Genomic DNA, 25614 nt, shown 5'->3' with positions numbered 1-25614 from the left:
TGCTGAGAAGGTGGTTAATGAAGAGTTAAGGCAGAGAACTCAAAGAGTAGCTGTGTTTTGTTTGTGAATAAATAGTTTTCTTTTAATCAGCTCCTGCTGCAAGTTCAGTCTGTTCCCCTCTGCCATTGATTTTCTTGTGCTGCATTAAGCGTTAGGAGGAGTCTGTTCCCCTTGCTGTGATTACAATCAGTGGCCATAATGGCCCAGAGACCAACATGGGCCTGATGCTAATTTGGTGCCTGGCAGACCAGCACAGCCACAAATGTCCCAAGAAATTAATTTAGCCTTTTATCCAGCAACTCCCAATCTGTACAGTGGTGATTAACAGAACTGCCTTCCCTCAGAGGACTTTTTGCAAGGATAAATATATCGGAGTTGGAGGTGTTAGGACTCAAAAACCAAGATAAATACACCCTGAGAGACCCAGAGAAGTGCTGCATGGGAATGTTTGGCATCAAGTAACCTTGAGGATGTCCTCATCAGCGATGCAAAGAGCTGTGTGAAGCTGAGGCCTTGACTCTGTGGACATTTCTCAGTGTTTACAAGGCTCAGCCTTTGCTGCACTATTGGTATCTGCATATCTGAGTGTAATCTGATCAGTGGGGGAAAAACTGGCTGGCATTTCCATATCTCTTGTTTTTGTTAGGATATGAAAAACAAGTTCAGAAACCAGAACTGGCACATCTGTGACAGAAGCAGCCCAGGTCCTCTCCTACAGAGAGGAGAGCCTCCCTTTGCAAACAGAGGGGTGTTGCATTCAAATGGGAAGTTGTTCCCAGTGTAGGAAGGTTAAACAGGTCCCCACCCACATCCTCCTCTGATAGTTTGAATTGTCATCACAGTCATCACAGGAGGTGACTCCAGGGGTCTCCATGAGCCCAGAGGCACATTCAGAGAACACACAAAGGAGGAGGGAAACACCTGGAGGTACCAGGGTGGAGAATTCAGGGAGGGGGCCCAGGCAGCCCTTGCTGTCTTAGCTGAGCCAACTCAACTCCTTGAACTGGGAGGAAACTCATGGCAAGTGAGGCACCTTACAAATAACAACAGGGTTCAATTCATGCTGGTAAGCACTGCAGAATTCCCTCTCTGCCTTGTTCCTCTGCTGCATCACCCGTCCTCTGAGTGCCCTCTCTCAGCCAAGGCAGAGCTGTGATCCTGGATCTGTACTGACAGAAAACTCCTGCAGGAACACGAGGGCTGTCCCTGCAGGAAGCATCTGCCAGGTCCAGGTGGTGCCTCGCTCTGCAGTGCAAAGCAAGATGCTCAGAGGTGACATTACCTGAAGGCTCACCTGGGCTGCCTTTAGTTTAGGAACTGAACACCTCCCCAGGAGGGTGGGATGTGCCCCTGTGTTTGGCTGGTGGGGCTGGGAATGCAGAGAGGTGACTGAGTGTGTCCTGGAGACTGATCTCAGACCCCGTGGAGCAGCACAGCCAACACCTTCAGAGGAGTCAGTCCCACTGAGGGCAGGGAAACTGGGCACTTTTTGCCCATCCACCCCCATGGAAGGTGACCAGAAGCAGGGCCTTCACACACATCTTGTTTTTTAGATCTGCAAATATACAACCAAGGAAAGCTGAGCTGGCAGGAAGGAAAACCAGCTGCCCTGACTTCAGGCTGCAGTTTGCTTGAACTTGCCCTGAACTTTGCAAATAGAGGACACCTGACAAGGTATTCATTTACAGTAAGTTTATTTCTCAGTGCATTACATGAAAGGTCTTTGGTATTTGTGGGTCCTTGAATACTGTTCCCACTCTGCTCCGAAAGAAAATGCTGAATACAAAACATTCCATATACAGTAACAAACCCCATAGCAAATAAAGAGAAATAGATATTTTGAACAATAACATAGCAATATGAAAACAGATAAGTAACCATGCAAGAGGTGGAACAAACAGGTTGTGTTTACAACAAACATTAAAGCCTGCCATAAATGAGTTCATCCTGTCAGACGAGATTTATTCTTGCTCTAAGTTAAGAAATTACACATGATTGCAAGATACTGTGTATGGCTGCCCTATAAAAGACCAAATGGTTGTAAAGCTGATCCCCATGAGAGAAGCCAGGACCATTTGCACACATACGAAACACACTGATATAAATAAAAAAGATACCATGTAAAATAACTGGTGAAGAAGTTACCATTTCCTTCTGTGGATGGGAATGTGCCTTGTGAACAGTTATAGCACCTTTGAACCCTTGGTTTCACAGGGAACCAAGACATCACAGAGTGAGTAGTTTAAGCCCCTACACCCCAAACCCCCAGTGGAATGTCATCTCGAGCAAGGCAGCAGCTGTAAACGTGGAGGAGGATGGATTTGCAATAACTGTATTGAGAAGTAATTCCAGAAGCTGATTGTCTTTTGGAAGCCTTTGTCACAGTGCTCAGGGTCCTACATCACAACAGTTCATGGCAGTGAGCCCAGCCCAGAGCCCAGAGAGCCTCTGGGGAGCCACAAGCTCTGCCCCACCAAACCTCACCAGCACCTGGTTTTTAAGGCCTGTTCCACTGAAAGGTGATGGCAAAATGCCTGAGGAGTTTGGTGGGAGCAGTGAGGGCTCTCCTCTCTATTTTATTCCTATTTCCCTGGGTTACTATCAATTCCTTGCAGTAAGTGCAAATGAGATACTCTGGAGAGAAGCATTCCCTGCCTCCCAGGGTACCAGGCTGCTGGTGAACATGAGGGTGCACGAGTTGCAAAGAGTTTTTGGTTGTGCAATGTTGCTGCTTCTGGTTAGCTGAGGGCAAGGAATTGATCCAAGTCAAAAACACACTGGAGCTCAAACAAACATTAAGAATTTCAAAAAAAAGTCTTAGGAAAAAAATAAAAAAGGGAAAGAACACACTATGGTATTGCACAGTATGTATGTAAGATAAAGCACTAAACATTTTAATTAAAATATATTTCTAAATGAGCACGCATTCAAGATAAATCCCCTTTCTAAGTAACATAGACATGGCAAGAAGCATTTATATGCCCTGGCTGAAATGAACCTCAGTATCCTGCCTATGATGGAAAATGTGGTTGGAGTGGTTTGCTTAGTCATCAATATCATTAATGTCAGTGTGTGAGGCTGTGTTCACCTTTAAAACATAATTAAACGGGGTGGCACAACAGTGTGATCCAATCCTTGTGTAAGTAGAGAGGAATGAAACCCCAGTGGAGAGAGAAAGTCCATTTGGTATAATCCTACTGCCCCCCAATTAAAGATACAGTACCTCATTAGAGAGATGGAGCTAAAGAAAGCAAGAAGTATGGGGAGAAAAAATTACAGAGCTCATGCAGAAATCTGGAAACATCAGTAATTAAAATGGTCTCAACCCAAACTTAACCAGCCTTTTGACAATTGACTTGGCAGGATTAATTGCAAACAACTTCCATTAAATTTTCCTTTCATCTTACCAGTAATTTGTTTTAAATAGTATAAAACCCAACCCCCTCATCAATATGAATGCCTCAGCAATAGGGGTGACTAAAGCCTTGGCACTCACTAAGCTCATGCAACAGCTTTGAGTTCAGAAGACAAATTCAGAGGAAGAAAGATTTCTCTTTCACTTCAGTGGGAAGCCTCCAAAACGTCAGGGAAGTGAAAACAGCCTCCTTGTTCTCCCTCTTCCCCAAATTCAACCCTGTACCTACAGGACCAGTGAAACTGAATTTCACCATTTCCCTTTTTAAAGATTGCTTTGGTTTGGTTTGGTTCCTGAAACTGCTATGAGGACACGTTGTTAAATGTGGCATCAACTATAGCTGGCACCAGTCTGCCCAGGGTACAAGTTTAGAGTGAACTGAGATTTCTCCTCAGTCTCCAGGCCTGATTTTCCAACATCAACTTGTTGGCACAAGGAGTTATCTCCTGGAAGCCCCCAGTGATGTCTTGGAGCGTCCATGTGATCCAAGACCAAGATGGTCCTGATTCAACAAAGAGGTAACCAAGTACTTCCCAATTCCTACACAGTGATCTGCCTGTAAATGGGGAAACATCTTTTTTTGGCACATTTAATTATTAAATGGAAAGATTATTCCAAGAATAATAAGTTCCAGTGGCTGCACCAGGCTCAGCTGCCCACCAAAAGAGCCACTGCCCTCCCACTAGTGCATGGAGGGACATGGGCTCTGTACAGCACCACAAACATCCTGAACTTAGAGTTACACTGGATTTAGGGTTAGTGCTGGATTTGAAACTGAGATGCTTCCAAAGAGACTTTATTTCATTATCCCAAAGGGATTGTGGATACAGGATGACTGCTGGAGGTCAGTAACCTGCTTGACTTAGGCAGTTTTACTTGTTTTCTTGTCCTCTGACCACATCATGCTCCAGCTGTAACTCAGAGTGCAGGCAAGGAACTCTCCAAGCTTTTGCAACACTCTGGGTTTGTTTCTTTGAAATGTCCCCTGGAAAACTTGATCAGCAGCACAAGCTGACCCAGGTGGGCTGGCAGCTGAATGAACCCCACCACTGGCACTGGCCAAGCACAGGGAAGATGCAAAAGCAGGGCAAGGACACGAATTCCTGCTGCCTCCAAGTCAGCCTAAACCACTGCTGTTTGTTACTTAGTTCCAGAAGTAAAAGACATCTTTCTGGTGCTTTCTCAGCATTAATTTAAGCTGTTTCACCTGCTTTGGGATCTCTGGCTGGATTTCCAAAGAGCAGGGCCAAGGGAAGACATACAGTGAATTCAGCAATCCTGAAGACCTGCTCAGGTTCTTGAGAGGAAAGTTTTGGCTTGGATATCTCTGTGGATACAGCATGTTTACAGTGTATATGGAAAGTCAATTTAATGTGTGGCTAATGTTGGGCTGGCTGAGCTCCTCATTTTTAGCCTCATTCCCAGTGAACCACAGGCTTCTGGTTTGGCCTTGGGAAGATCACTTGGGCTGCTGAATAAATGGACAGTGTTGGTCTTTACAGCACCTTCTGACAGACACTCTGCAGCAGGACAGCTCACCTTGTTCAGACAAACTGTCTTGCACAGGAACCAGATACAATGGGACCAATGGACCTGACTTATGACAAACACAAACTCAACTTGATCACTTTTGTCCTGGGCTGAATTTGCAAACTGTCAGAACAGGGGAAGTAAAAATTAAAAACCAGTAACCATCAGTTCTGTTGGTTAATCTCACCCTTCTAACAAAACTCACTGTCTACATGAATGACTTCAGCTTGTCCAACCTGGTTAGCACAGCAGGTGGAGTGATTCATTTGTCACTGAAGGGCAGGTTCAACTCCTTAAACCTGGAAGCTGGTACTTCCCCTAAAATAACAAGTTATTGCAAAAAGTAAAATGAGTCTCTGTTTATCCAGTGCAAGATAAGCTCTTGACAAGACACTAATTGTTTAGGCTGTGGTTTGCTACTACACTGTCTCCAGATTCAAATGGCAAGGATTTACTCACAAGATTAAAACAAAACACTGTGAAAACATTTTTCCTTATTGCTGTAGGATTAAGAAACGATTGCAAAATATCCTTTTCTGTGAATAGTTATTGCCACCACTTAAATTAATTATCTCTGGATGTATGCACAAGCTGAACACAGGATGGGAAAATTCTTGCACAATTCCATCATATCTCTTGCAAACTGCTCTATATTTTCACAGAAACAGTGTAATTTCACTGAAGATAGACAGAAAGTCAATGTTGCCACGAACATTTGCATCAAAAGTCCTTGCTTAGCCAGCCACAAACAGAAATAATGTCACTCAGGTGCAATTGGCAACATGAAAAGCCAAGATTTTGATGCTAAAGTCCAGAGAGGCACCTGACATTTCAGAGAAACACTTTTAAATTTTCTTTGGATTTTCTAATTTGTTTCTTTGCTTAAAAGAAATCCTTGCAGGTCATGCTTTCATGGCCTGTGGAAGTGGTACCTCCACCTGGAAGCCAGTATGACACCAACACATGAAATAAAAGCAGATGCTTCCAACTACACCAAGGGACAAGGCTGAGGCTTGGCTTTGAGTCTGGGTGGGATGGATTGTCTTGGCCAGTTAAGCAGAGCTTTACTGAGTCACTGTCAAGGGCAGTGAGGAAACAAGGGGAGGATTAAACTCTTGAGACACAGCCAGGAGGTGTCATTGCTGTAGGCAGCTTCTGAGATACCTGCCAGCTGGTATTCCAAAGGCAAAACAACAAAGTCAAGGAAAACCTTCTCTGAGCTATGGATAAGACATTCCCTGCAATAAGGGCACAGCATTGGCCGGGTAAGGAAACCCAGCTGCCAACACTGCAGCCTCCTACCCACTCCATCTGCAGTCTGCAATAAGCACTGGGATACTGTGTCTGGAACTGTGACCCGCAGGGAGAACACCGGACGCTCCTACTTCATCCGGTTGCTTCTCCTCTTGGCTTCTCCGTCCTCCAGCAGCGAGGAGAGGATCTGGTAGGGCTGGGGCTGCCGGGGGCCTCCACGCTTGATCTTGATGCTGGTTCTCAGGGGGGAGCCCGGGATCACATCCTGTCCAGAGCCTGGCTCAATGGAAGACAAAGAGTCTGTAAGGAGAGAAAGTCACGGGAGAGCACTATTTAACAGGGGAGGCTACGGAACACAGACAGGGGCCCTTCTGGGAGATACCTCCTCTGGAAGCACTGGGGTCCCTCCTGTTGCCTTTCCAGCCAGGAAGCAACTGTGGAGCTACAGTTTGCTGCCATCACACTACTCCTGGAGTAGATATTTTCCCTCTGCTCTGCCTAAACTCTTTGGAGTCAGTGCTCGTCCTGCACGTGGCCCAGCAGGCCTTGTTCTCATTTGTAGTTTCATTTCTAAAACTCTGTTCTTTCATTGATTATAATTTTAGTTGGGCTTTCACAGCTACTCAGCACTGCCCACAGGTCCTGTGCTGGAGGATGAGGCCAGGTGGTCACTGGGAAGTGATGCTCCTGGGGGTTTAAGGAACATTTCACTCCCTGTAAAAAGGAGGATGTTTTGAGGCACTGAAATGATTGAACAAAAGGATTGATCCACCTTAGGGCTGCAGCCAAATTAGCAATAAAGCTGGGAATAGATGTCAGCTGTCCCTGCTCCTGCAATGTCTCCAGGTAACACCACCCTGCTCTTACTTCAGCTAAACAAAGCTAAATATCCACCAGACCAGGCCACTCTTCAGCAGCAGATGCTGATGGCTCGATGCTGCCTCACCGTTTCTAATGCCCCAGTTTCTTGCTTTTGCCTTCAGAGCTGGATGTCTCTGTGTTTCCCTGCCAAGAGCCCAATTTCCCAGCCAGACACCCAGGCTTAGTTTGATCCCACGAGGCAGCATTTCTGTTTCCAGGGAGCCTTTGGCTGCCGGAGGATTTGTGTCCTGTCCGCTGGCACCAAACCCTGCCAGACAATTTGGGCCTTCTTGTGTCCTGCTGGGCTGCTCTGCAGCTTTGCTAGGCCAGATCATCTCAGACTGCCCTCCCCCTGCAGGGAAGGGGTTTGTTTGCTGGTGTGTTTTGCCTTGTTGCTTCGGTTGTGGTTTTGGAAACCACGTTCAGTGGGAAGGTTCTTGGGAAAATGAGAGCATGGGATTGGCATTTCTGCGTGGGGCTTTAGAGCTGGGCTGAGCTGGGCCAGGACCTGTGGTCAAATCCTTCACACCTACAGTGGGAACACGACCAGATAGTTGGTGCTGGGTGACTGAAACCTCTGTGGTGCCTTCCAGTGCAGGGAGGTCTGTGCTCAAGGTAATTATTTTTTGTTATTTTATGTCTTTTTCTCTTTGTTATTTGGGGTTATTTAACCATATACACAAGATGAACATATTTGCACAAGGGAAAAATGCCTTACTTTCCAAGTTCCCTTTCTAAACAGTATTTTTGTAGGGCTAAGATATGTGTTAACTTAAAGAATGAAACTATTTCAAAAGAGTAAGAACATAATTATCTATAGTTATTGGACAAAAAGAAACTGAAGTCATACAATATAGGTGTTTAACTATGACCTTAACTGAAGTGTACAATTAAAAAACATCCCTTTTTGCTGATGCAGTTACATTGGTATAGAAGTACACATGGGTTTAATAACTCATCTCCATCCCAAGCAGTAACAGCAACTATATTTATATCAATAAAAATGAGTTGCTGAAATGACTGTTTCAAAACAACAGCAGCACATGCCTTGTTTGCTGCTGTCTTTCCACACAGAATGTAAAAAATAAGTAAACCAGGCAGTTCTGCAGGGGCAGGGCTGTGTGAACCCCCAGTCCCAGCCCCTGTGTCTACACAGGCTTCCTAAGAGCTGAATTTTTGCTTTATACTGCTATAAATGAAGGTCCAAAGTCAAAGCCAGGCCCTGGATCCTGTAAACACCCTGCACTGTGCTTATGGACTGGGTTCCTTTCCCCTCTTCCCTGGAGAACATGGATTGCTGCCCAGGAAATCTAGTGGGCATCTCCCAGGTACCTCCACCAGCTCAAAGCAAAGCAGCATCAAAATATATTTTCCCAGCCTTGGTGTATAAAATGCAATGAAAATGTGAAGCAAAGCAGGATTGATGCAGAGGTAAGGTCAGGGTGAGTGTGGTTAAATCATGGGGTTGTGATTCATGGTTTCCCAAAAAGCTTGTGCTGTGTCTGTCTGCCCATTGCTTTTGGAAATGGCACCTGGGGCCTCTGAGAGCCACAAGGCCACTGAACAGGGCAGGGCCAGTCCAGCCACACAACAAAACACTGTGCCCTGACACTGTGTGGGCCTTGAAGTGTCCAACAGAATTCCATCTCAGCAATGCTGGCTCCAGAAGGGGTTCGTGGGCCCTTGAGGTGCTGCCTAAAGGTCACCTATTCCTGTGCAGTGGGGCAGAACTGCTGGACATTTTGGCTCTTTAGCATTTCCATAGGCTGAAACAATATCCAAAGGCCACTTCCCAGTAAAAGGGAGTGTTGATCTGAAGGGAGGTGTGAGCAGCTCAATTCACAGGCAAGGCCAGGAATGAGGTGCCAAGAAGAGTGTGAGACAGAGAAGTGCTCTGGGACTCGGTCAGTGCCAAGGAACAGCCTTGTTCCTCACAGGCTGGGACAGCAGATCCAAACTACATTTTGCCTCTACTGTGTTCCTGAAAGGGGAAAAATTGGCACAGCAGCTTTTGGAAGCTGTGAGACAACTGATCCTCAGGTACCCCAAGAGGAGAAGCCTGATCTGTGCCAATCACCAAGACCAAACTGTGGCTAAGGGAAGAAAATGGTTACTGAGAAATGATGTTACACACTGTACCAGTGATGGGAGAGCAAATAAGCCTCAATAGATCATTTTAAAAATCTGAGTGTAGAACATGTGGGACTTTCTTTAAATCTGATTGTGAAAATAGGTTTTATATAAGTTACAATCACAAAACATTCAGGAATCACTGATTCTCAGGGTGACATGGCAGCACTGCTTGGGCTTTCTCTGCAGAGTGCAGAGCTGCACAAGGCTCACTGGTGTTCAAGTCACTTGGAAGATGCTGTTAACAGGATTAAATGATCTGGCCTAAAGATCATTTAGGCCAGAACAAGCAGCTCCCTGGGAAGCTGGTAGGTGATCTGTGCCACATGGCTTGAGCTGCTGCTCGTGACTTGGCTGTCTGAATTGTAATAAAAAATCACTGTAAGGGTCATTTCACCTGCTACTGTAAAGCCAGAGTGAGCAGCTGGTGGAAGCTCTAGGTCCTCAACAGCATCCTGTAAGTCCTGGTGGGTACCTAGGCTTGAAACCTTGGCTTGAACAGACACCAGACAGAGAGCTCAGGAGATTGGGAGGATGTTTAACCATCAACAGAGCCCCTGGTTCTCTAGAAAAGGAAACCTCAGCAACGCTTACCATGAATTCCTATCATGTGCTCAAGAATTAATACCCTCTCAGCTAAAATCTTCAGAGCCTCTCGGAGCTGTTGAACACCTTCCCCCTGCAAGAAAAGAAAACAAAACCAACATTGGAGGATGTTGCAGAAGAGGCTTCTTGTTCCTAGTGTTGCTTCCAGAGCACCAAACTAGGCAGTGTGGATGTTTAAAAAATGAAAAGATATGAAAGAGGACACGACCTACAAGGGTTGAGTAGGGATGCAAGAGAAATCCCTGTTTGAAGAACATCTCCTCAGTCATACCCCATGTTTGCAGAGCTCTGACCCAAAGCTGTGCCTTTCAGTTTGGTTCCTTCTTCTGCCGTGGGCCAAACCCAGGGTGGATGTTCCTATCAAACCTTTGGGCTGTGCAACTTGTGTTAACAACTCTGCTGAACCACCTGGAAAACAGGTTTATCTCTTGCCTGACATTGCCTTTGAACATCACTGAGTTACCTGGGCTTTCTCTTCGTTGTTACAGCAGGAGACTGGGACATGTGCCTGGCACCATCTTGTTGCTCCCTTATAAACTGGAAAAGTGCCATGTGAGCCCACCTTGATGGACTTCAGACCTCCTTCAAAGAGCTCCTGGCTGGGCCATGTGCTCCCTGAAACCTGTCCACGTACTTCCATGTACACTCAGGCTGTATTTCATTCCCTTTGTTTCCTTTGTTATGGGCTTGAAGGGACAGAGAGCTGTTGGGAAGTATTTTAGGGTGAGAGAGCAGAGATGTGAGAACTCCAGTGCTCTGTACATGCGGTTTGATCTCTTCTGGGGGAGAACAGATCATGTCCCTCAGCATGGGGGAGGGACACTGGGGGAGAATTCCCTATCTTGTAGCAGCTCCATGTGACAGAACAGCCAGTGGGGACTGAGGTGTTCAGAGAACATGGTGACAACATGGCCAAGGAAACCCCACAGACCAGGATTTCTGGCAGGTAATAAGAAGTTCAAACCCAAGGTTCATGTCACCACTTGCTCTGCACTTTTAACTGGGGACACACCCCTTGTCCCCCCAAACCCACAGAAAGGGAATATGGTTGAAGGACATTTAAGAGACAAAAAGGAAAATAAACCAGTAGAAACACACACTTACATCAGCACCTTTGTCACCTTCCTCACCCTTCTTGCCTGGTTCACCCTAAAACAAACAAGAGACAGAAACTTGTTTACATGTGGCTGCGGACTCTGTCCAGGATCACTTGGATCCCTTCCCACCAAAGGAGCAGAAGCAGAAAATAAACTGACTGGCACTTCATGCCAGCGGCCAAAGTGCTCTCCTGAGCTTTGCCCTGGAGCTTCCCGGAGGTCACCACCATTTCTAACAGGGATGAACTTGCCCAGGAGTGGCCAAGGGGCCCCTCTGCCATGGCCTGGGCCCCAACAAGGCCTTGTACATCTCATGGAGCTCTCAATGAGCAACACTTTGGGCTAAACCACAGATAAATTACTCTTTCCCCCAAACAGGCATGTGTTCATCTTTGATTTAGAAGTCAAAAATCCTCCATTCTGCTTTCATTAATTAGTCACATCACTTTCTGCCTCTGAAGATGCTCATTAAGCTTTTCTTGAATGAAGATCCCTCTGTGCTGCGAATATTAGTCCTGTGTCCCACCCAACCAGGACGTTCAGACACTTCCCAAAGAACAGATGACATGGAGAGATTAAACCACAAGCTAAACATAAAACAAGACTAACAAACCAGTGAATAAGACAGAGTGGAAATGCCTGGGCTCCTCAAGCTTGTTGGACATCTCTGAGATACTTGCAAAGCAGGGGTGAGAATGAGAGGAAGGACTGAAGAAAAGGTTGTGTGAATTGTATGAAATGAGGTGTGGAACTCAGGAAGAGAGATGAGAAACCTCCCAGTGGCCCTAGGACCTCTCTGGATGCTGCCAGCCAAAAAACCCCAACTCCACTAGCTCTTCACTGCCACTGCTTTGTTTGCACTAAACCATATGTGCAGACATCCCCTTTGTGCATCTGTTCAGGTACAGCCAAAAAAATCATTTGTGGGGCCATCTCTTAATGTCATTAAAGGGTTTCCAGCTCAGCTTGGCAAACCAAGGTGCAAGAGGGAATTGAGAGCAGCTGATGTACTTCGAGCTGTTTAACTGTGCCCACCTTTGGGCTCTGGTAGTGGCAGGAACCTCCTGGGCCTGGGAGAGCTTCTGTCTGCTCAGGTTTGGCCAGAGAAGACCTTCAGGCAAAGCAATCTCCTCTGTTGGTGTGATGCTTTCCTGACTGTGGCATTTTTACACCCAGGAGGATTATGTTCCATTTGCAGAGGAATTCATTAAGGTGAGGCTGTCTGTTGAACAAATGTCTGAGCTGGGGACAGCTGACCTGAGTGTGTCTGAGAGCTGGCTGAACCAGCCACGGTGGCACTTATGGTGCCACCAACCCCACCTGAGCCTTGCACCCACCCACAAGTGCATCACTTACAGGAGATCCCTTAATGCCCCTCTCTCCAGGCAGACCTGCTTGCCCCTGTTGGAAATAAAGTCAGTGTCAATAGGACATACTTTGCCATTTGACAAGAACACAGCATAATTTTCACTAGTGGAATTAAGATGGCTTAATGAAAAACCTTACACTTGGGATAATATGGGAAACAAATTCCTCTCCCTTGACATTATCACTTTGAGACAGCAAAAGGGGGTTATAGTCTTCTGTCAAGGATCAGCTCCAAATCCCATCACGCTTTGGAGGGGTTGGGTTGGATGTGGAGCTGCTCAGCTCAGTGCCCTCCCTGTAAGACGATTAGCAGTTTTTTGAACTTTCCAGCAGTCAGTTACATTATACCAGGAAGGAATTTGGCTGCAGATTTGCTCCTTACAAAGACACCACATTCTTCTCTCTAGTAAAACTGATGGGCCTCTGCTGGCCCAGGCAGCACACAGAGCCCAGGGCTCCCACCAAGCTCTGCTTTAATCTGCTCCTGCTCCACACACACGTCCCGGCCTTAACCCCGACAGCTACTGATCAAAACACAGGTACAATATTTTGGATTTTGGTTGGTTTGTTTCTTTTTCCTGCTGTGCTAATTTTCACGTTGTTCTCAGTGGGGTTTTTGTTTTTTTTTTGTTGTTTTTTTTTTTAACAGAAACAGTCTGAACTAGGTACATGTCGGTTTGGGGCAGAATGAAATGTCATTGAACTGAGCATCCTTTTTCCCCCCTGTTTTCCTCCACAGTGCTGGTTTCCCACTCTGGGCAGAATCCCTGGTCAGAAGAGCAGTTACAGATTATTTAGTGAGAAAGCAGGAGGTTGGGAAGAAGAGGCAAAACATAAAAGCATCAATAGAAATCTATTAATGAAACAGCCACATATTTCCCCTGGCTCTTCTCCCCCCCAGACATACACAGCAACAAACCCACCCTTTTTTCCCCTCAAAAAGTCTCCTATCTGGTGGCAGATTTTTGTAGTATTTGCCACAAAGGGAGAGTTGATGGTTTTGAGTTCATCAAACTGCTGCTTTGTATAAAACCAGTGAGCCTGGGGCATCTCCCAAACATTCCCATGGAGGGCTGTGCTCCCATGGAGTGCTGGGCCAGCAGCAGGCAAAGGCCCCTATGGACAGAGAGAGCTCTGGGAGGAAGGCCCACTCTGTCAGGTGCTAAAGGGAAATACTTGGATTCTGCCCTGGAATGAGTAAGGCTTGTGAAAAAGCACAGACAAGAGGAAAAAATCACAGAGAGGAGCATAACAACACACTGAAAATACATAAACAGGCTGTGCTCCATGTCCAGGAGGGACAGAAAGGATGTTATCAGCTTAAAGGGGATCAAAGGATATTTAGGCTGGATGTTGGAAATATCTTTTATCCCAGGCCCTCAGTAGCTGCTCCTCTGCCTGGAACTGATGTGGTGCAGCCCTCCCTGGCACTGTGGAGGATGAGCAGAGGCTGATTGTGAGCAGCACATGTGGAAGTGCCATCCAGGGGACGTGCTCTGACTGCTTCAGGTCTCTTCCACATCTATTCTCTCCGAGATTAAGCAGGAGGAATGTATAATAACATTTTCTCAACTCTCAATAGATATTGTAAACCCTCCTCTGCTTTTCTTTGCAGCTGCACAACTCCTCTGCTCCAGCCCTAATTTGTATCCACCAAACCCAAAATTGCAGCATGTAAGTTGTCAAAACCAGCATTCAAAGCCACACTCACACAAGACAAAAAAGCACACAGAGCATCCTACAGAAATTCTGACACAAAAAGCTGTTCAGCTTCCCTTTCCATGCTAACAGAGGACAGGCAGGAAATACAATTTATTTTTTCTATTTATCAACACAGTTTGATATTTGAAAAATCTCTTTTGTCCCAAACCTGGAGGGAGAGTTACAATTCTGAATTCCTAACAAGGAGGGAACAAAACCAAAGCCTAAAGGATTTGTCTGCCCTGAATGGACACAGTGCAAGAAGCTTTTGTTACAATATAAGTAGAGTCTTAATAATATGGCAAACCCAAACTAAAGCAAAATGTTAAATGAATCATTGAGGAAGAGCTGCTATAAGTTTCCTGTATGGAAACATGACACTTTGCCATATTCCATGCCCTTTAATTTTATTTTTTTTAACTCAAAATTAATACTGAGCTGTAATTGGTAACCTGTGCTACAGTCTCACCAGTTAAGGTTTTGCTCCCTATCAGAACCTTAAATTCTAGTCCCAGAATTACATCAGTCTGCAATCTATTAGTAAAGCCAAGACCTGCCCAAATGGGCTGATCTGCACAAGGAAACTGTTACAAAAATATTACTACCATCACTTTAAATGGTCTCTGTCTTTCAGGGAACTGCAATTGATTTCTTACACAAGAACAGGACCAAGCAGCCCAAACTAAAATAAAACAGAGCTTTTAACAGTCCTATGAGCTCCACCCTTGGAATCTGGTGCCCCTTGATGGGAAGGGCCTCAGGAGGGGTGAAACCTGGCCTTGGACCTGCTCCCCTTGCACCCATCAGGGCAGAGGAACATCACTGGTCTGTTGCTGGTTATTCCCATGGATTTGGGAAGTCATCCAATTTGCATTTGTCTGTCTTAGCTCTTTCAGGCATCCCTCTGTCTGTTGGACTGGAAGAGTGAGCAGAAATGGAGGTGCTGCCATATGAGAGACTCATGTCACCTACAGCCACCATACCTCCATCTGTGGGACAGTAAAAGTGGCACTTGGAAGAAAAGCCAACTTTGTTTCCTGCAGCTGTGGCCCGAGGCTGTGTCAGTGCAGCCACACTGCAGACATCTATCATTTTAGAGGTACCAACCACATTTTTTCTCCTTGCCTGTCTTCCCTCCTTTGACTCTGCCCCACACTGGGGTCTTAGTGAGTCTCCACAGTCCCTCTGTGCCCACTTCTACATTTTGCAGACCTAATTGCCCAAATGCCACTTTGAAACCCTTCCCAGTGCTTGAATGCTGGACTGGCAATCTGATACATTTATATCCTTGTTAGATATTTCTCTGGTATTTCCTAAACTTCACGAGCTTGGAAATAACATTCAAACAGCCCTTTTTTTTTCTATGTTTAGTTATCAGCACTTGACAGCCCATCAAGGACTGAGGTGTAGCACATAAACATATTAAGAACATCATTGTAATAATCCAAATATGTTAAGGACATCATTTGACCTGAGGAATGACTTTGGCTGAGGAAAAGTCTGATGAGTTTTTAAAGCCTTTAGTGCCACAGAAGGGATAGTTCAGTCAGGCCACCCAAAACACTTCACAGTAACGAGCTTTGGTTGGCAGAAGAAAGTTGGTTTCCACAGGCCCTTACACACTATATATTTGCTACCTGAGTCTGTTTAGAGAACACCTGAATTTGCAAGCAATTTGACTCTTTATCTGTGCAGTAAACCCTTGTTTTGGTTCTTGCAGAAGACCTAGAAAATCTGCATTTAAAACTGTTCGTGGCTGTAGTCCCAGCAGATTTTAAAGACCTGTGCTGTCTGTGATTGCTGAGGCACCACCCCAGGTGTTGCTGGGAACCTCTCTGTGCATGTAAAACCTTACTCTCTCTCCTCGGTCTCCTTTGGATCCTTTTGGCCCAGGTTGTCCTGGAGATCCTGGTAAGCCCTAGAAGAGATGCAGAACGAGAAGGAATTAATTTCCACTGTGCATCCTTTGTGTAGGTGTAGTGAATACATTTCCCAGGCATCCCCAGCTCCTGAAAACCTCATACACCCATTAAGCACTTGGGCTGGATTCTCTTTTACCCTCCAGCAAATACAGTGGGAGCTCTGTTCACAGACATCCCAAACCCTGCAGTTTCTGCAGATCCCTCTGTTTGGGTCTTTTAATGCAGTGCAGGCCCCTGATGTAACATTTTTAAGGGGTCAGTATGACAGGACAGTTCTTGTTCTCAGTTACCAAGAAGAAATTAATACACAGGTAGCATGGTTAGCTTAAAAATCCCCTCTGCTTTCCCCCACTTCTTAATTGCCTCAGTGGGTGGCAGGAGCAAGCACACATACCTGAAAATTAATTGGATTTTGCAGTGGAAATTATTTTGAAGCTATTCACTCACCCTAATAAACAATTTTCAAATTAAGCCAAATCTCTACTAATAATTTTACTCCCTGGGTTGAATAAATCTATAAAGCAGTCACCAGCAGCTAAAAAGGGCATAGTCTCCAGATTTCTACTAATTGAACTGCTATGCAGAAATCGATCCAAATCCTTCACTTATCCACCCAGTGAAGCCACAGTTATAACCAGAGAGGGAGAGGCCAATATTGTTTGTTTATATTCAGCATGTCAGCTCCCCAGAACCATGTGCAAGATCTTTTTTTTCCACCTCGAGTGACTTCTACATTGTCTTGGAGTGTGTAGAGATGAGCCTGGAGCTCCCCTCCTGGTGATTTAAGCCAGCCTGGTTATCAACAGGCCCCCAAACCCTCACATCAGAATCCAGAGAAATGGGCTTTCTAGGATTGCTGTGAGGAGCTCAGTGTCTGGTTAAGTGGCCCAAAGAGATTGGACACACATGATTTTAGGGACTAAAGGAGGAGCACTCTCCCAGTTCCAGCTGGGAGCCAGCAATGCTCACCATTAACATGTTGCTCTTTGCCTGCTGCCAGCAGCAGCTCAGCTTAGCTACAGCTCCTCTGGGCCCACCAAAGATTCAGAGACTCAGGCCTGGTTTAGGAGGCTAATTAGGGCTGCCAAATGAGGTAGGGCACAAACCATCTTGGCCCCATGTCAAACATGCAGCATGAACAAAGCTCAAGTGTCCACAGAGATCCTTTGCTCTTGACAGCTCTCAACAGTGACTTTCAGACTTTCAGTGCCTGGTTAGACAGGGATGCTCAAGAACTTCCACATTGTGAAAAATAAAAGATTTACAGTGTGTGCTGCATGTCAAAAAGCCAGACTCTACTTCAGAATGTACTTATGAATTGTGAATTACCTTATATTTAATCACGTTAAACTGCCTGTCATTTTGCTGCCAAATCTCCCACTGTGTTCACATCTATCTGGAGTTTCTCATTGTTCTCCAGAGCATTCCCTAATTGAAATGATTCTGCTACACTGGCAAACTTTCACTAACCTGTTGTCCAATTCTTCCTTAAAGTGGTTAATAAATTACGTGGGGAAAACCTCTCCTCTCGATTTTCAACTCCAAACCTCCTCTTGTCAGGATCTAAGTTACATCCCTCTGCTAAGTTACTTAACCTTTCTCTGTGCTCTTCAGTCTGTTAGATTCCCTTGAAATATTTGATGTTACTGGTTTACCTCCACATTAAGCAACACTCTTCCCAAAACTGAGTCCCTTTGTGTCAGCCAACCGCAATCTGGAGTAGTTTGGCAGTTCACTATTCATCATGACTTCACTTCTTTCCATTTAACCAGCTTTTTCCAACTATGTGAGTACTTTGCCTTTCTTCTATCATAAATTCTTTTGAGTGAGTTTATCACACTCCATTATTATCTCCCCCCTCCACAATGTTTGTATCAATAAATAATCAAACTGATGGGAATTTGTGATATTTTTCTTGAATAGAAAGTGCTATGCCTGAAAAAACAGGCTTAACACATTCACTCTGGTGAATTGGTGAATTCCCACTGATACATTTTTGTTCTTTTCTGTGTTCCACAGGAAATGCAGTATTTTTCTACCACTGTGTCAGTAAAGCCCATGTCAGATCCTTTGCATCAACTCAGGCCACATGAAATGTTTTGACACAGCAACAGCAAGACGTGTTGTTATGATTAAGGGAAAATCTGGAAAGCACAACTGTTTCAACCTCTCAGCACAATCCAGGATGAGAAAAAGGTATTAAATCACAGAATTTCAGGGGGAACAAACCAGCAGATCTAAGTCTTCTAACTCCTCTCCCTCTCTGTGCAGTGAGATGATGTTTCACCCCTAACCCCCGACTCCATCCCTCCCCCCAAAGCACTAAAGCACCTTACTTGTGATCCAGGGGCTCCAATAGGTCCTGGGGGCCCTTTAGGTCCTGATGCACCTGGTGGTCCTGGTGGGAATTGTAAGTAGAGACAATTTTAAGGAGACTTAGAAGGAAGAACCCTAAATTCCAAATGCATGCACTTCCTTTCATGTTGGTGAGAGCCCTTCCTCGATCCCACGACTGCACCACGAGCCCTTCATTCCACACTGGATTGCTGGATACCAAATCCTGACATAATACCTCCCTATGCCCTAGGAAAGATGTTAGAGCTCTGGGAGGAAAAAAAAGGGTGAAAATAGGCAGGAAGGACGTCAGTAACATCCTCCATTTCCATTGCTTAAAATACAACCTTTGAGAAAACTTAAACTAGACCCATGAAACAGCAATATCAGAGCAAGGTGCTGCAGGTGCTGCTCCTGAAACAGCCTCATGGGTGGCAGGGAAGCCACAAGTCTGATACAACTGGTCTCTGGTGTGTCAGAAAGATGATGCTGAACGTGAAGGAGATGGAGTTTGGCCATAGCCAGGAGAGAGGCTGACTGGGGCAAAGCAAAGCTCTTTGGTTCTTCCCTCACTCCAGTGGCAGTAAATGAAAGTCTGTGCCACAGAAGAGCTGCTTCCAGGATGAGTTAAACACTGTCTAAACAGGTCAACTTATTTTACACAGTCACTTAACAGATTCATTCCTTTTGAAAAAATAATTATATCTCAACAGTAGCTGTTCAATTATACCTGCAAGTGGGAGACAGGATATTTGCTTAGTCTGAACTTAGCAAGACTCCTCTCTGCTTTAGTTGTCAAAACCCTTGAGATGAAACAATGTGGACATTATACACCAAGTACAGCTGAATCAGCCTCAATCATTAATGCACCATACAAATGCTTAAGTCAAAGAATAAAGGAATTGAAGGGTAAATGAAAGGCCCTCATAATGAAAGGAAAAGCCTTTTCTGCAACTGATGGGAGTTCACTCCTAAATATGCATCATACAGGGAAGTGCTGATGTGTGCAGGAATATTATCATTTAAGCCACCCATCAGCACGGAGAGAGAGAAGACTTGCCACTGAATTTTCATCCCAGATTCTGATTTCAGTTATATTGGTGAAAGTTTGGAATAGCTCAAAGCAGCTCCAAAGTCTTCATAAAGATCACAGAGCAGCTGGGCAGACCTTGTTTGGTGGAGCTCCACAGAGACAGGACAGGATTGCAGCAGTGGTGAGAACAACTCTGCTCTCACAAAGGAATTCCCTGGACAACCCATTCTTAAGGACGGTCTTTTAACCAGCCCCTTCTCAAGGTGTGTGCTGCTGAAGGTAAAACCATCTGCCACTATCAAGACACAAGAACCCTGGTTAGTTCTTTCCACCCTTCCACTCCTGGACACGCTACTGCCCTTCCACTGAGGACCACCTGCCTTCCCTGCAGGCATCTCACTCTCCATCAGAAACTCCCTTGCTCCTCTTCCCCCCCATCCCAGCCCCGTGTGTTACCTGGTGGCCCCACAGGCCCTGGGGCTCCCCGTGGCCCGGGCAGCCCAGCCATGATGGTGTCGATGACGGTGGAGGCCAGCTGGGCTTCTCCATCTGTGGAAGGAGCAGAGTCAGTGTCCAGCAAACAGGACTTCTCTCCAAAACCCTCTGGCGCCTGTTGCTGGCCAAGGGCAGGCAGTGCTGCACGATGCTAAATCTGGGCTCTTTGAGCACTTGCCCTTTGCTCTCTAAGAGCTGTGTCCCCTCACCCTGCAGAGCTGCTCATCTCACCTCTGAGAACCACAGGAAAGTCGTCCCTTCTGTCAAAAACTTGGTGTCCCTGCACACCTGTATAATCCTACCCTTGAATAACTGACCCAAAATTTGCCATCTCCAAGGCACATCTGAGGAATCAAGGATGGATCTGGATGCCCCTCCTGCCTGGCATCAGTGACCTGCTGAGCCAGCCTGGCACATCCTCCCAGCCCAGCTCACCTGGGGGAGGTGGTGGGGAGAGATGCCATGTCTAAGGATGCAGAAAAGCCCAAGGAGAGGGTGTGCTCTGCCCCCTCCACGTGCTCAGTAAACTTTCCTTCCATTAAGGATTACTTTAGGTGTTCATCTGGCCAGCTTGGGCAGGGTCACTGCTGGGAAATGAAGAGAAATGGGAGTGGAGCAGAGAAGGGAGAGCCAGCAGCAGAAACTGGAGGAGCTTTGTGTTTTTACAGATCTTTCTCAGTCCTCTCCTGTTAGGAATAAAAATCAGCAGCCTGTAAATGTCCCCTCTTCCCTCAACCTTGAGCCAATTGGGTCACCATGTCAGTTGGCAGCTGAATAGAAAAACCCCAACTATATGTAAAAAGCAACCCTTAGTATTTATTACAGTTCCAAAACCATATTCAACAACCCTATTCCCTATAGACCTGTGCTGTGGCATCCCAGTAACCTGTGGGGGCACCTGTATGGCAGCATCTTTTATCTGAGCACCCCACAACACTACTGGACAGTTGTGGAAACTCAGGGGCAAAAATTCCATGGACAACCAAGGCAACATGATCATAAAACAAGGAAGGGAACCCCCCATGTCCTGGTGCTGCTGAGACTTGCAATCCCCTGTCCTGACCTGTGCTGTAGGACCAACAAAATATTTCCTGTTGCATTTAACCTGGATGAAGATACTGCCTCCTGGCCACTGGGACAGTAAATCCTCTGAAAAGCCCACATTTTCCACAGCTGGAGACCACCAGGCAGGAATAATGTCCATCCCCTCCTGCCCATGACCTCAAACTTAGTCATGTTTCCTTCCACCCATCCCTTTAACTCATCACAGTAAAATTCAGGGGAATCCTCTGCAGTAAAAGCCTGAAATTGTCTCACTGCAAATGTCAAATGACACCAGGAAGATCAGGAGGGTGTTTGCTTACTCTGCAGAGTTCAGCCCAAAGGTCAGAAGGTGAACTCTCCAGAAATTTTAGCAGACACATTATGAAGCCTTTTCAGCTTCTGGAGCATTGGCAAGGACAGAGAGGCCTTTCCAGCTGGTTGTTTGAAAGTAGTTCCTAGGGAAAACTGTCAAATGGCTTTAACTGCCAAGGATGACAGGATATCTCTGCAATGCCTCCCTGGCAGCAGAGCAGCACAAGATCCAACCCAGATCCCTCTGAGAACCAAATTTCGTGCCTAAAGCCTGAATACAAACAGGTATTTATTTGAGTATTGTTTCTAAACCCATTCATCTTCTCCTCCTCACAGCCCTGAAACAAAACAACTGAGACTGTTTTCATGTTCAGAAGGAAAGGTACCCCAGTGAAGTGTGTAATCCAATTAATTTGAGTTTTATTTGACCATGTCAAAATCCATCACAGCCTGGGAGTAAGATGAAATTGGGAAATGAGCATCAAACAGCAGTGAAGGCATTAACAGTTGCAGAGCCTTTTGTTTTTAAAGTACATGTGGTCAACAAAATCAAAGGCACGTCCACTGAGAGGGGCAGAGGATGGCCTGCAAACAACCAGGGTTTAATTACTGCTGGAGGTAAGCCAGGGATAAGGATTTGGGTTACAAAACATTCCAGCTAAATGGTACATTATTATGATGACAGAGTTACTCCTACAAATCCACCCATCCTGACATTTGACTCAACGTTATTTATGAAAGGTGATTCCATAATTGTGACACAGAAGAGAGCTCTGATCAACAGCCCTCGAGCTCAGCAGCTCCTGCTTTGGCCTCATGGCATGATCCTTCCTCAGCTGCCTGGCCAGGCAGAACTCACTCAGATCCAGGTTTTCTTCCAGGATCAGCTCTGATTGAAACATACTGCCAATGAAATGAGATCCAAGTGTGTTAGAACATGACCCTCACATTTTTTTAAGGGACTTTCTCGATATTCTTGTAAAGCAGCAGGAAGAACTTGTACCTCCTTATAATATCCCTTCTCCTTATAAACAGAGGGACATTCTGGGGCTCTCTGCAGCTGGAGGTTGTCAGGGCTGCCACAAAATAGCATCAAATGGCAGCAAAAATATTCCCTTCTCAGCCATCTCCTGCACTGACCCAGGCCCTGATGGGCTCCAGAGCTGGATGTTTCCGTGCTTCTGGATACACCAAAGCAGAAAGCAGTTGATTGTCTGCCTTGTTTGAGAAGACCTTGATACACAATTTGCCCCAGGAGCTTTCCAGCTCCTGGCCAAGCCAAGAGGAAGAGTGCACCCAGTCTGACCTGGTCAGATAGGAGCATCTACATTCCCTGGACGAGGGCACAGCCATCCTGCAAAGGGGAAACCTGAACCAGCCCAGGAATGCCCTGAAGGACACAGGGAAACCTGCCCAACCAGGGGCACAGGCTTTGAGAGCAGCTGGTTTTCTCAATCACATGCTGTTCCCTTCCTCCTCTCCTTCCCCTTTACTTCCTCTGCTCTGTTCTCCTTCCTCAGGAAGGGCTTTCCATGGCAGCAGGCACTGGGATGTCACTTCACAAATCCCATAAATTCATTCACCATGCCCTGTGCTGGGCACACAGACAGCCCACTGGGCCTCAGTTTCCCCTTGCTGTCCCCTCAGGCACTGGCACAGGCTGCCCAGGGAAGTGGTGGAGTCCCCATCCCTGGAAGTGTTTAAACACATGTGGGTGTGGCACTTGAGGACACGATTTAGGGGTGAACATGGTGCTGGTGCTGAGTTAACAGCTGGATTTGACCTCAGAGGTCTTTTCCAACCTTGGTGATTTTATGAAAAAAGGTTAATTTTATCTCACCTGTCTTTTGCAAACTGAAATCATCGAGATGTAAGAAAACACAGCCTTCAACAGAGTGCAAGTTGCATTCTTTTCTCCTCCTTTTCCCTAAAAACTCTCAGTGTTAGCACAAGAAATAGGCCTGAGCTGACTCTAGACCAGGTACCTGATCACTCATTTTTAAGTGGCAGAGAAGGGGAGTGATCCCAGCAGCAGCAGCCCCAGCAGGGGTACAGCAGTTCAGCTTCTGGCCTAGGTCTAAGGTTTCTGACTAAGGGATAAATTCCCCCATTATAGGCTTGATTTGTTGAGACAGGATGGAAATGAATTTTTTTCTGCTACCTGATCTGGAGGGAAACAACTGGGACCAATTTTTTTTTACCACAGCACAGCAAAACTGCAAGAAAATATTTGTCTCCCCATTTTTGGCTTCTGCCTGCTGATAAATATTGCCAGCAGGAACTTGTGATTAATAAAGGCACAGGCATTAACCATGTCCAGGCAGAACCAAACACTGTGCTACTAAAAATAATCTGATACAACTCACATCTCCATGGGTGCACAGGCCCATTACCAGGAATATGCTTCCCTCTGCTGTCAGCAGCTGGAATCTTGTGTTTATAGTTTTCAGATGTGCTCCATTCAAAACCAGTAAATACATTTTTTTTTTAATCTACTCAGAATTTACAAGGCTAAGCTTTATTGCTTAAAGAGGATCAGCTTCCCAGCAACCTGTGGTGGGCAGAGTCAGCCAATACATGGGCAAAATGGTAAGTTTGGTAAGAAAATGGGCTTGGTAGTGCTGTAACATTATCATGACCCCAAAGATACTTGTAGTTAGGTTTGTATTAAGAAAAATTGACATAAATTTTTGGGCTACTCCTTGTGGAAACCAAGAAATCCACAAGGTGTGGAAGAGGGATGCCCAGGGATGTAAATGTAACACTCACCATTTACTCATTTCCTCAAGTCCATGTAGGGGAGGCTGTTGCTGCCCAGTGCTGGCAGAGTTAACACACATCATTAACCACTTATTTATCCTCTTCCCACTCTGGGACCAATCAGCTGGAAAGGCCGTGTAATCAATGGCTTTATACGTTTTTTCATTTACTCACTACTTTGCAAGAAGGAGTTTAATTTAAAGGGTGATTGGAGGGAGGATCCTTAAGGATCACTTGGAATAAAATGCAGATTGGCACCATTTGGTGTGATCCTGTGAGGAGTGAGGGGACTGTAATGCAAAACTTCCTTGTTCCACACTCATGAACGCAGCAGATCAATTTATATTTTCTCAAACTCTTAGTGTGGGACTGCAATTATTCATCCTGTCCATGTGCTCTAAGTAACTGCATATGAAATGGAGCTGTTAAAATTCTTCCCAAATTAAAAATACATCTGTTCACTTTCGGGAAAAGGAGTCTGGAGAGCAGAGTGGGTGGAAGGGAAAGGAGAGCCCTGGATAACTGTCAGACAAGGGGAGACTCACTAATCCTTGGCTGTAACTAAGACAACTGAGCTTTGAAGCTGGACAGGAGCAGTAAAGCTGGGGAAGAGGCACAGCTGAAGTCTGGGGGAGTAGAGATGGGAGCTGGGGCTCCAGGAATTTACCAGCCAAGTGGAGACACAGCTGAGCTCTGCTTTATCTTTACTAGGTGCCAGGTACACAGGACTGGACTGGAAGAATCAAGCCCAAATCTGAGAGTGCTCCAACCCAAATGCAGGGTGTGTCTTTCTTAGAAAGCCTTTTCTTGCCCTGCACAGCACAAATCAAATAAATACATTTCTTAAAGCCCCTGACCCTCCAGTTACAGGGAAGGGACAAATCTGGGCTTTCCAGTGTATGACCCTGTGTTTTGTGTGGATGGGGGATCATGTGGATGCACCAGAAATGCAGGTGGAAGACGCAGCTGTGGGGCCAGGGGAAGAGACACATTTAACAGATGTCCTTGTTCTGTTATATAATTCCAGAGTTACAAATTTTGGTCCTTACTGATTCCTGAGCAGCCCTGACACTCCCACACCACAACAGCGGCACCAAGAGGTTCCCAACGGCAGCACCTGAGCCAGACTCTGCATTTCTCTACCTCTTGTCCCTCAGGTGGCACTACCTGAGCTGTCATTTCCCTACAAACCCTCTTCCCAGCAGCCACACGTGATGAAGGCTTAAAGGACACCAAGTTGCCTCCTCAAAGCTGTGATGGACCTAGAAAACCAGGGGAAAAAAATCCCCCAAGCTCTGTTCTCACTGGTTTTTAGGAGAGCAGTGACTTAATTCTTCATTTTGGAGAGGTGAACCCCTCCAGCTTCTAAGGGGTTTCATCTTGAACAGGAACTTCCAAGAGCCCCACACAGTGGAGGCAGATTGTCCAGCTGCTCCCAGGGTCCTGGCAGGGCCAGGAGGTGGAAGAGCTGAGCTGTTCCATGCCTGCCCACTCTGCTGAGGTACCAGGAAAACATGACAACTGAGGAGGGAACTTACTTTCTTTTTCAGCTGTGGGCTGGAGCGAGTAGAGAACCCCTTGTTGGAAGGTAAGAGGGAGGCTTGGGGTGGCTGGTGGCCCTGGAGGACCTGGGGGACCTGGGATCCCGGTTTCTCCTGGAAGTCCTCTTGGTCCTTGAGGTCCCAACAGCCCTGTGCAGAGGCAGGAGAGGATGTGTTAGTGCATTTGGGGATGTGCTAATGATGCTATCCT

The 25614-nt window shown here is 46.0% G+C and overlaps 1 protein-coding gene across 10 annotated transcripts in view; it reads right to left on the bottom strand.

Moving 5' to 3' along the window:
• Positions 1–1677: 1677 nt before the first annotated feature.
• Positions 1678–25614, bottom strand: part of COL26A1 (collagen type XXVI alpha 1 chain) — a 181524-nt gene continuing 157587 nt past the window's right edge. For 6 of the 10 annotated variants that reach the window (XM_032707748.1, XM_032707754.1, XM_032707755.1 and 3 more), the window contains 8 exons: positions 25401–25553; positions 19708–19800; positions 18221–18282; positions 15818–15880; positions 12250–12294; positions 10901–10945; positions 9785–9869; positions 1678–6499 (listed from right to left, as the gene is read on the bottom strand). In XM_032707748.1, coding sequence (XP_032563639.1) covers positions 6327–6499; positions 9785–9869; positions 10901–10945; positions 12250–12294; positions 15818–15880; positions 18221–18282; positions 19708–19800; positions 25401–25553 — 719 coding nt within the window. In that variant the 3' untranslated portion in view covers positions 1678–6326. The remainder of the gene's footprint in view (positions 6500–9784; positions 9870–10900; positions 10946–12249; positions 12295–15817; positions 15881–18220; positions 18283–19707; positions 19801–25400; positions 25554–25614) is intronic. The other 4 variants (XR_004360511.1, XM_032707749.1, XM_032707752.1 and 1 more) reach the window with 4 other exon arrangements.

The sequence above is a fragment of the Chiroxiphia lanceolata genome, chromosome 20 (genome assembly GCF_009829145.1).
Source record: "Chiroxiphia lanceolata isolate bChiLan1 chromosome 20, bChiLan1.pri, whole genome shotgun sequence".
Classification (NCBI taxonomy): Eukaryota; Metazoa; Chordata; class Aves; order Passeriformes; family Pipridae; genus Chiroxiphia; species Chiroxiphia lanceolata.
The sequence above is the reverse complement of the archived record's forward strand: the minus strand, read 5'-3'. Positions and strand labels throughout refer to the sequence as shown.